We start from the raw sequence: 12,030 nt of genomic DNA on the forward strand, positions 1-12,030 counted from the left end.
AAGAAGAAGAAGAAGAAGAAGAAGAAGAAGAAGAAGAAGAAGAAGAAGAAGAAGAAGAAGAAGAAGAAATTAAATACTTTCTTACTTCAAGAGGGAAGAACCAGGGCACTGTAACAATCTGAACTGAACAAAACTAAACTCAAACTCTGTAAATAACTCAGTATACTATTGGGTAGGATTCACGCCAGACTTCTGGGCTCCCCCAGGGACCTGGATCTCTTCTCCTCTTCACTGTGTGTGGCACACACTGCTTGTCTTCTATGGTCTGTATTGTTCCACTTTACTGTTGCTACTGTTTTTGTTGGTCATGCCATGATACTGGTGTCTCCAAAAGTACTGGGTTCTCTTGCTGCAGCTGGACTTCACTTTCACCAGTTGGCTCATCTGGGTGTTCTTCAGGGATCCCAGTCCTGTCACTTAGTGCCTCATCCACTCTCCATGACCCCTTCATACTTTGAAAATAACACTACCTAGGAGACTCTTAAATTTTCAAGTTTAACCCCCTGAACAAGTTAAGGGTTTGGCTAAGTCTAAAACAGAGATTTAGTATGCTAACTCTCATGAAACACTTTCCAGACGAGCTCACCTCAAAGATGCACATCTTTTTTTAATCCCCACTTCTCAGCTCCAGCTGCCCTGAATCTACTATTCCAAAAAAACCAAAGTTTTCACTTTAGTAGTTCTATTACCTTGATAATCAAGGATGATTTTTCAGCCCTAGCTAAACAAACTTAGATTCTTCACACATAAAGCCCAATAGTCTTTGCTTCCCTTTGAAACTTCACAAACCAGGCCTCCACTGGTTTGCACTCCTTTCAATATGCTTACCTTTAAAGCTCCTATTATACTGCTCACTGAGTTCTCAGCAATTTTTTTTTTTTTTTTTTTTTTTTTTTTTTTTCATCAGGAACTGGGACTCTTCACCTTTGAGATAGGTACAGATAATGGCCATTATGGTGAATGCAGAGTGGCTCCACTGAATCCTTTATATATGAACGGACCCTCACAGTCTTGGACAGAGTGGGGTACCATGCTCTATGAACATGGAGGCATCCTTCCATGATGGGTCCTTTCTCTCCACATCTAACTGAGAGGTTCAAAAACTTAGAGTTAATTCCTGGGATGGGGCAAAAACACCAGATCGAAGTCCTTTCAGAGCAGAGGTCCAGCAGCAGTCCCCCACCCAGATAAACCTTAGGGTGTGACTAAGGTCACATAGCCCCTAAGAAAGCCCATGGAATGTGCTAACACCCTCTCCCCCCTTGTTACAGCCTAACCTGCATGTACGAGGGCAGTATTGGGGGTCAAGTGACCCCCAGGCCTGACCATTTGCAGTCTTGGCCCCTAAAAACAAACCAATCATTTTAAAGGTCAGCTCCCCTAGAGACCCTCTTACTCAATCCTGTAATGCCAAGACATGTACTTCCCCTGTGTTTGTCCCTTTAAAAACCTTGTTCTCCCAGAATTGGGGGTTGCTTGCCCCTTTGTCTTTGTAAAGGGCAGCCACCCAGCAATTTGCAATGAAAGACCCTCCTGTGTTTTGCATAGGACTCAAATCCTGTTGGTCGTTTGGGGACTCACAATCTGAGTATTACATAACTTTGAAACACCAGGAACAAACTAGTTGTGTCATATCAAATGATGTTTGTGTGAATGGCTTATACACAGGTTTGGCAGCCAATCTTCCCGACTTTGGTTGGTCTTTGTGGCTTTGCTATTCTTTGACCCTGATGGCATAATTTCAGAGACCTGAGAGGATAGTCCTCAGACATATTTTTCCAACATGTATTTGTTACTTGGACAGAAGACTTCAGCTGTGAAGCCTGAGGGTAGAAAGTTTTGAAAATTTCTCCAGGAAACTGGAACAAGCAAAGTTTCTAAACCTATGACAATTTTTGATCACTCAAAAATACAGTAAAGAAAGAAAAATCTTCATGCTAAGAAAGTGTTCCTGCTATTCTCAACTTGCCTGAAAATAGCACAATGTGCTTAAACTGCAATTTAAAACCAATGAAACAACTTTGTTATCTTCATGCATTTACCTGAAAAGGTGTCTTTGGGTGCTTAACTTAGAAGAAGAATAAAGGCTTCTGAGGGCTTAGGTCAACTAAATGGAATTTGCATTGGCTACAGGATTTAGCAATTTTATAAATTCACTCACTCTTGACTGGTTCCTCAACCACCACACCCTCATCCTATTCTCAGCCTCACCCTCACCCACCTCATCCATCCCCACCCCCAGCCCTCCGCCAGCCCATCCTTTACCCCTCACCCCAACCTCCAGGAATCCTCTTAAGGCAGTGGAAAGAGGAGGGTACGGATCCTTGGTTGCTGTGACGAACTGGGAGGAGCTTGTCTGAAGACCAGCCTCCGAGTCGTATTAATTTTGGGAAGCCCGGGTTAGCTGTGGGCGGGCCTACTGGAGTGCGCATGCGTTTGCTCGGGGCAGGCTTCGGAACTCTGGTTGGCCCGTGTGGAAACAGTTGCAGGGCTTCCTGGATTTTTAAGGGTGAGTCAACTTTGGTCTTTGGAGTTCTTGGTGTGGTCACGACTGGTCGGGCCCTGGGGGATATAACGAGGGATTGTTTACGTTCACTTTTGGAGTAGTTGCGCAGAAAATGCGTTATGTGTTGCTGATGGCGTTAACCCGCTGTGTTCAGCAACCTGTCGGGGGATGGGAGGTGGGGCCGGGGACAGTGCCCAGGCACAGGTCAGTGGTTTGGGAACTGTGGGAGCAATGTTAAGAGAGTAGGTCTGGCAATAAGTTTCAGAAGAACTTGGTGCACAGTTAATAGAGGCCCACCGGCTTTTTGTTTCAATGATGGGAAGGCGGGAGCAGATCTTAAAATTACCTTTTAGAAGTGTTTTGAGTACAAAAGCTAAGTGAATAGTAGTTACGTTTTAGCCCTTTGGAAGTAGGCTGTGTGTTTGTAATTGCAATAAAGCTATAAAATCGTATGTTTTCTTCACACCTCCAACCCAACACCGAAACTAACTTGTTAAAGAAAGCAAAAACAAAATTAAAGATAATTAAAACAAATTATGGGCTATCCTTTAGATAAAATGTTGCTCTTTGTGTTCTAGCAGCCAGTATACGTTTGAATTTTCTATATGCATTTGAATTTTCTTTTAGACATCGTTATGAAGCAGAAATGTTACACCACTTGAATTAATAGAGGAAGTCAATGGGGTACTGGAAGTTCAGCCACTGAATAAGTTGCAGAAACTAGATTTCAGATCTCTACAGCCAGGATGTGATTATGGTAAAATCTATAGTCAGGTAAGTTTGTTAACTCAAATGCATTTTTGTCTTAAAAACTATGTGCATATTTTATTTTTAGTATCTTTGTGAGGGCGCCTAGAATAGGTTTTTGTTTTAGCTACTACCACTGAGACTGAATATTTCAGTGTTATTCATGATTTTTCAGCTTTGACTTAGCAAACATTTATTGTGTTGTAATGTTCTAGAATAACTTTCTGAGGTACAACAATAAATTGATCTACCTATCATAGTCAAGGTGATCTCTAATTTTAATTAATAATAAACAGTAGCAGTTTGATATGTGAACATAAGAAAATTTTATTTTCTGCTATGTTAGGTTATGAGAGATGAACCGGGGCTTTTAGGTAGCTATTTTACTTAGCTTTCTTTAGGGTGAAAGGAGTCATGTATGCTGAAGAATTTGGATGCCAAAGTAACAATGTGGGAGTCTCATGCCAGATATGAGCAAGAGAAATACATGCCTCACTTTGAGTTTAAGCCATTCACAAAGACTAAGTTACATAATGGTATAGCAAGTGTAGTGGAAGAAAAGCAATTAGGCAGTAAGTCAGGTAAGAGTTGATAACTGATTTGCATTAGTGGTAGAAGGGATGATGGGGTATGTTGATAGAAAAAGATAGAAATGTAATACTAGAAACAACAAAAGTTAGCATTTATTGATTGTTTTTTTTATGATGGATGCTGTTTTAGGCACTATGTGTGTTAACTTAGTTAATTGTGAATCAGTGCTTTATAAAGCATTACCTATGTGCTTGAAGATATTGTATTTCAGAAGGATTAAGTGATTTTTCCTGACAGCAGATATGTGGTAGAGGTGACATTTAAATCTAGGTAGTTTGTTTCAGAGGGGATAAAATCAAGAATTAAAAGGCCTTGAAGAACAATTAGACTAGAGAGGTTCAGTGAGTTCAGGAAGCTTAACTGTCTGTCTTTCCTAGCTCTGCCGGGCAAAATGAGAGAAGTTACATATTTTACACGGATCATCACATATATGAGTGATTTCAATAGATACTGCATTCACTGTAGTATGGACATTGTCTATATAAGGAAAACTGCTTTCCCATCGTCAGAGCTTTGCTGAAGTGTCTCCATCAGCCTCCTCATTTTTTTTAATAGGTAAGAGGACATTGAAGTTGGCACAAGACACCCCAAGACCAAAAGTGCTCAATACAAAGGGGATTGATTTGTACCAGATGGATATAGGGCAGGGAGTAAGAGACAAAGGAGGAGACAGAGGACAAGGGGGAAGAGAAAAGGGGCAAGAGCAAGGGACAAAGGACTGCCTCTGGGTAGAGAGAAGACAAGACATGGGCATGTTGGCAAATGGCAGTTATAAAAGTCAAAGGGGAAACCCTATGTTAGGATGAGTTGGTTTGTTTTGATTGGAAAAGTTATTTAGGGTAATCAAAAGGAGACTTTCGCTTGCTGGTCTTCAGTTGTTTGACAGCTGGATCTTGTAGTCAGCCTTAGGAGGAGGAAGTGACCAAATACAGGAATGGACCTTGGTAGCTGCCTTTAGAAATGGAATCTAACAGTTTATCAGGGTAGGGGAAATGGGGGAGAAGGGTAAAAGGCAAAACCTGTTGTCAGTATGATTGCCATGCTCAGGATTGTTCTTGCCGTGCTTGGGCTTATGTTTGCCATGCTCTGCTTGCTAGAGCCCTTCACCTTTCCTCTTGTATCTAGGTGTCACAGTTGCTAACTGCCCGTTCTGTTATACTTAATCATCTTAGTAACTTTAAACATAGGTGTCCTCATGTAGGTAAAATTCTGTCTTTATTATTTCTCAACTAGTCCCCTCAAGCTGGGAAGAATAGTTTGGCTATTGAGATGCTACTAAATGAGATGGACGTCTCATTAAAGTGTGCAATTGTTTGGATGGTCTGGAGCAGTGATTGGGAATCAGACTATGAACTACAACTGTTAAAACTACCAGTGGAATAGACATTGTTATTCTAGGGATGTAGTGGTGAACCACATTTACTGATTGCTTCCTGGAGTTTATACCTTAAAGGGAGAAGAAATGAGATAAGTAATTGTAAAAAATAGTATAAGAAATGAATATAGTCTTGTTAAAAAATTAAGACTGTAGATTATAAAGACATTCCAAATAAATTTTCTGAGGAAAAATCTAATGTATCTGTGATATCCATCAAATAAGATTGATTGATAGAAGATTGAAACTTGTCTCTGCTTGCTTGTTTTTAGATTTCTAGTTTTAGGTGTTGTAAGAGACGATTAATATTTACTATTGGTTTATCTTCTGGTAAAGCTTGCTGTTAATCTTAAACAGCTGTATAACCAAATCACCACACAGAGACTGGGTTTTTAGTTAACCTAGACCACAATGCTGGGCAATATTTACTCCCTCCTAAACCTCCAAGCCCTCAGTTTCCTAACATTTAGATTTCCCACATTATACTTGCTTTTTGTGAAATCTTAGGTCTGGTTTATGCTCCACGTCCTCCAAGATCTCTCCTCCAGCTCTGCTCTCCTAGCTTCTCCTCCCTTCTCCTCCTTCTCCTCTTCTGCTTTCTCGCACCTCCCCTCTTTCCTGTCCTTTGGCTCCTCCCTGCTCAACATTGTGTCTAGTTGCTTTATTTTTGTGTTTACACAAGAGTTGAGACAGGATGCTTAGAATGAGTATCACAATGCAATATCCGGATTGAAATCAGAGAGTTGGGGGTGGGGTGGGGGAGAAATCAGTATTTGAATGAACAAGGGTAAGGTGTATACATTAAAAAAAAACATTATACCAACATTTAGGTTTGGTAAATGACTGTTAAATAGATTGTAAAGTTCAGGCAGGTCTGGAGAGCAAGTAAATAGAAGGCATAGTTGTGGACTTCAAGAGTTAGATCTCAGTGAAATCATGAATTAAGAAAACAAGAAGTTGAAATGAGTATAGTATAACATAGGACAAACACTGGTGTTTAGATAATTCAGACCTATTTCTTTAAGCCATTGAATTTTATTAAATAGACAAGCCATGCCTATGGGAAAATGAGCAAGTCATCATAAGGAGTTTTTACAAAGGAAACATGAACTTGTAATTAGTATCTAACTCAGAAAAGATAGTATAAGAAAAAATACTCGTTTTATGCTCTCAAGGATAATGAATGTTTTTGTAACCACAGAATAGTTTGCTTTTCTTTGAATTTTATAACCTTACACCTTGCACAGCACTTATGTGACTTAGATTGTCTCCTTTCCCTGAAAGCCTTCATCACCACCAGATCCCATATAACTGCAGATGAGTGAGATGCCCCTTTGTGGATCAAGAAAATGTTAAAAGTAGAAACAAACTGAAGTACAGGAATTTTCATATATCTTAAGAATTTGATGCTGAAATCAGATTAATAAGATATAACGCAAAAGAAAAAAGCCTGACTGCTTCAGTTGATGGAGGACAAGAACTGAAAGAAAATTAAAGGAGAATGACCTTATTACAGCTAAAAACAAAGGCGAAAGGTGACTGTACTGGTATAAAAGTACAGAGCTCTTATGTCAATGTCCTGGGTCAGTACTTCAGTCTGTTGTGCTGAATGCTGATGGGTTAGAGATTTTCACTACCAATAAAGTGTGCTGCCACGAATCTAGATGTAGTTTCATTTAAGTTATATATTTTACTACTCTGATGTCATCTGCTGTCTCATTATATACATTCACTCATACTGCTCCTTTATGTAAGCAGAGGCAATGATTTTGGAAGTCTCTATAAATTCAAATGTCTAAGCAATGTAGTTAGTGATTTTTCAACCCATGGAAGGGGCATTTCACCTGTCTGTGGCTATTTTGTGTCTGTAGGTGAGAGGAGCTCTTAAAGAGGGTTGTAGTCTGATTCAAGTATTCCATAAGTATTAAACAAGTTCAGGTCAGACAGGCTCTACTTTGTAGATGTGCTGTTTATTTTAAGAATGCTATGAATATGTACTCATGATCTCCAGTTTTACATACTACTGATTAATGGAAAATAATTTTCCCATGATGGGCACTGTTAAAGTGTCTGGATTTGTAGTCTTGTCAGTGATAATCAGGGGTAATAAGTATTGCATAGTTTTCATGGCATTTAAGTGTGCACCTTTATTCTCTTGTCAGGTTTGGTTTAATGGGCAATGTGGTTGGCTAGCATACTGTTTCCGTAAGTCTGAGGGTGAACTGCTTAGTCTACCTGGGTTGTTTAAGTTGCATGTGGAATTTGAAATGTTCTCATTGAATTGAATTTGCCAAAATGACAATAGAGGGATTAGTCGCAAATAAAAATGTTAACAGTGTACATGAGCCATAAAAATGAAACACCGGAAGTTTGAGGCTTAAATGACCTCTATCCCCTTTTAGAATCATTTACTACTCCATTAAAATTGTCAGTAGCACACAAAACAAAACAAACAAACAATAAACAAAAATAGAAACTAGAAATTCATCTAAGGAGTAGATAACATACAATGTAATTTATGCTGTGAGCCTGGTCTTGGTTAATAAAGTTACTGGAAGTTGCTAAGTGAGGTCTCTGTCTTTGGCCCTTCTTGTCTCCTAAGTAGGTTAGGGAATCTCAGACAAAGTCCTGTTTATCTCTTGCTCTGTGAATGCCCTCAGTTTGGGGTTCAAAGCAGCAAACATTTTAGCAGCTTTTCTGGACTCCTAACAGTTGAATGTTTTAAAACAAACAAACAAACTGGATCTCTGCTTTTAGAATGACATCATTTAGAAAGTGAGTCTTTAAACATGCAGTCATACTTCTCTCAATGACACAGGCATGCATTGTGGGTGATTTGGGCACTGAGTGAGCCTCAAAGAGTGTGTTTAACAAACTCAGATGCTGAGTGTTTAGCTATGTGACCAGCATCCTATATGAGACTCTTTGCTGTCTGAAATGTCCTTCCAAAATAATAAGGCTAATAAATGCATGGTGAAATTTATAGTTCAAATGGTTGCTTCTGTTCAAGAAAAAAAAGACTCCAATTTTCTACCTGTTAGAACTTTTTAAATCATGTATATGTGTTGGGGTAGGGGTTGAGTATAGGTGCCTATGGAAACTGGAAGAATTTCCTCCAGTTTCTGCAGCTGGAGTCACAGGCAGTTGTGAGTGTCATCATAGTTAATTTGAGTATGTTAAGTGTATAATTAACCATATTTGAAAGCCAGTCATCACATTGAAGGTACAAATAAGCCTTCTCTGTTTTGTTTTCAGGTTTGGGTAAATCTGCAAGAGGATTTTCTATAGAAGTAATGTCTTCGGTAAGGTGATATTTAATTTCTTTTAGGACACAGTGATGTGAGCACACACAGTTATGCATCTACTTCATAACTTGATCTACTTTATGGTTTGATTTTAAATTAGCCTACTTATTACTTGAGCTTTTCTACAATGGAAAACTGATATCTTTACTTTTTTATGACATGATGAGTTATAGTTCTGTATTTTCCTAGTAATATTTGATTTCTTTGTTGTCTGCATTATCTATAACATCTCTGCAAACTACATCATAAGAAAATGGAGTGTTTTTTTTTTTGACGACATAGTTTTTTTGTTTGTTTGTTTTATTTTAATCCACAGGCAAATTCATTTCTTCTGGTGTTTGTCAGGTTTTTTTTTTACAATAAGTTTTTATGCACTGAATTGTGATTTAACCAATTATATCAATAAAAGTCTTTATACTTGTGATACATCTTTTCTTAACCGATTTTCATTGTTTTATAAAAGTTTGGTGTCTAAAGTAGCAATAGGAAGGCTCCCATATTCAGAGCTGATTGAACCAGGAAAGAAAGCCATTCATTGACAAAGTTAACATAATAATACCCGCATTTATTACTCATTTATTTGTATTTCTGTTCATGTATGTGTGCTTGCCTGAGTTATGTGCACCATTTTAATACAGGTGCCCACAGAGGCCAGAAGGCGTTGGATCTCCTGGAAATGTACGTATAGATGTTTTGTGAGCCACTCCATATGGGTGCTAGAAACTAAGCCTGGGTCCTCTGCAAGTAAGAGGTCTTTAGCTATGGTATGTGCACGAAAAGTACAAGTGGATTCTAACAAGTAATGGTCAGGTGTCTTTCTGTGTCACTCTCTACCATATATTCTGAGGCATGCTGTCTTATCAAATCCAGAGCTTTTTAACTTTAGTCTAGCTAGCCAGCTTGCTTCCAGGGTCCTCTGTCTCTGCCTCCAGAGAACTATGAGTACAGGTGAGCCGCAAACCTACCCAGCATTGACCTGGGTCCTCTCGCCCTCACACATTTATGGTCAATGCTTCACCTGCTGATCATTTTCCCAGTCCTGCTATATGGATTTTTCACGTTTCAGGAATATATTGTCTTGCTTTTTATCCAGTGCTGTAAATTATATTTTATTTAATAACATTGTTCTTGGGTGGTGTGTGTGTTTGTGCAGTGTGGTGGTTGTGTTGTGTTGTTTAGTTGGTTCTAGGGATTAAACCCAGGCTTTTGCAACTGACAGTCAACCCTGTCACTGAGCTACATCCTCAGTCCCTAGCCCTTGCTCATGCCCGCACTGTATAACAAGCTTTGCCTCAAGTCTTCAAGACATAATAGAAGCCTTTCATGTCTTTGTGAAATATGCATTGGTGACCCATACACTGAGTGGTTTCTGAAGATGTTACCAGACTATCTTTAGTATATTATCATACTTCATAATGGAAAGTCTGTACCTTTCTCATGAATATGTGTTAGTGTATCAAAGGGTAAGTCATTTTCTGGACCTATGTGGTCTAATGCTGCAGAGGCTGGTCATGTGTGGCAATTATTTAAAAACAAACAGAAAGCTCTTAGCTAAGTGTGGTGGCACATGCTATGGTCGCAGCATGCCACAACTCCAGAGAATGGGGCAGGAGGTTTACATCCTAGGTCTCACAAAGGTATGCTGCCTCAAACTAGAACACAATATCTTACTTTGTAGCTGTGCTGCTCGTATTTACAGTCTGTGTTTGGCATTGTGTTAGGTGTACAGTGGTTCATGTCCTTGAGCTGTGCTGGCTTTCCCGTTCATCTCAGTATCAGGGACACATTTGTTAAGGTAGAACACGGGTTGCATTTGGAGAGCTTAGGCCCAGATCTTCCTTTCTGTGTCTTTTGCTGAGCTCCATCATAATTGATGAGCTACAGGTCCTTCACAGCACAGAGTTCTGTAGCTCCTCTGGGCTTTCCAAGATGTCATCACACTTAGTTATCTTCATTAGAAAGATTCTCTGGGAGCTGTAACATTGATAATATACATAGTTGTAAGTATTTCATTTCTGTTTTGCTTCATCTTGTATGCCAGCTTTTGAATTTTGATGGATTTTTTGTTAGAGAGGTATAATTAATATTTAAGCTGTTATAGACTGATGTGTTGATTTCTGTTGATGAACAGAATTGTTTCAAGAAAACTAGTTGGTGTCTATGCTATAACCTTTGAAGCTGTGCATTGTCATCCACAGTCACCTCCCTCCTCTCTTTGAAGTCCTTTTCTTCAGGATAAGTCTTTTAAAATGGAGTGGTACAAGCTTGCTAATTTACGGGTGCTATATTTTCAGATGCAAATACTGACTGGTGAATTTGCTGTTCTTTCTCTCTTTAGACCCTGATAGCACCTTGTACATACACACCCCTGAATCTACTTAAGGAAGGCACTGTTGTCAATGTCTGTGGTGTTGTGAAGTTCTTTAAGCCTCCATACTTGAGCAAAGGAACTGGTAGGTATTGAAATGGGGGGTGTTTTTTGGATAAGAGCTGCATTACTGGTCTCGGGCCGTCGTCCTTCAGTGATCTGGGTCTCAGAACAATCTCAATCCTGATTTTTCAGTTGACTACCAATATTCACGTGTGTTCTTTGGGTGTTTTAATTATGAAGTGAATGTAGTCTTTAGATTCCAGAGCTTTGTTCAGCACAATGTGAATAAAATTTTTAGAATGGTGCTAAATGACATGAAAACATACTGATGTATACAGTTTGCTTATGAAGGTAAATATGTTCCCAAATACTGAACATTCCAGTACTGTAAAAGTCACACATCAGTTACTCTCAAGTCTGGCACAAAAATGGAAAACAAACAGAAAAAAAAAACAAACAAAACAAAACAGGTAACTGGAGCATGCATTAATAGATATGCTATATAGACTGTGTCTAGATAATAAGGTGTTCTGGAAGGGAAGTGAACGCATTTTCATGTAATGAAATCTTCACCTGCTGACCCCCTCCTCAGCCTCTGCATTACTTGCTGCCTCCACTTCCTGTCCCGATGTCCATCAGTGAGAGACTAAGCAATGAGGGGAAATAAACTTTTTCTCCTCCAAGTTGCTTTTGGCCATGGTGTTTCATCACAGCAATAGAACCTCAACTAAAACATTCCTGCCCTGATTTCTTTAATTTTTCATTGTTGTTCTTCAGTATGAAGACAAATGTTCCAATGCACTTTTTTCTGGTAATTATGTTTTATGTGTCAACATCCCTTTATTCAGAATCTGTACACCGTTCCCTAGCATTGTACACAATAAAAACCTTGAGAATCAAGTGTTTCTGAGTTTCATTGACTGTATTGATACTATCCCTCCACAAATTGGCCTGTTAATTTTTATCTCATTCATTACAAAAGTGCTGGACTGTCTCGTGGTGATTTCCTATTTTAGCAGATGGCCCTTGTCATCTTTTCAGGTGACCGGTTTATGCTGAGCGTCACTTTCCTCTCTCACTATATATAGTGAATATATATATATATATATATATATATATATATATATATATATAT

The 12,030-nt window shown here is 38.9% G+C and overlaps 1 protein-coding gene across 1 annotated transcript in view; it reads left to right on the forward strand.

The window, feature by feature from the left end:
* The first annotated feature begins 2,472 nt into the window (after positions 1–2,472).
* The window catches only part of LOC129684673 (protection of telomeres protein 1-like), a 54,539-nt gene continuing 44,981 nt past the window's right edge, over positions 2,473–12,030 (forward strand). Inside the window, 5 exon segments of the mRNA XM_055617884.1 lie at positions 2,473–2,509; positions 3,134–3,280; positions 4,222–4,399; positions 8,475–8,521; positions 10,863–10,977. Coding sequence (XP_055473859.1) covers positions 8,513–8,521; positions 10,863–10,977 — 124 coding nt within the window. The 5' untranslated portion in view covers positions 2,473–2,509; positions 3,134–3,280; positions 4,222–4,399; positions 8,475–8,512.

This window comes from Psammomys obesus, unplaced genomic scaffold (assembly GCF_907164565.1).
Source record: "Psammomys obesus unplaced genomic scaffold, mPsaObe1.curated_primary_1811, whole genome shotgun sequence".
In the NCBI taxonomy this organism is placed as follows: domain Eukaryota; kingdom Metazoa; phylum Chordata; class Mammalia; order Rodentia; family Muridae; genus Psammomys; species Psammomys obesus.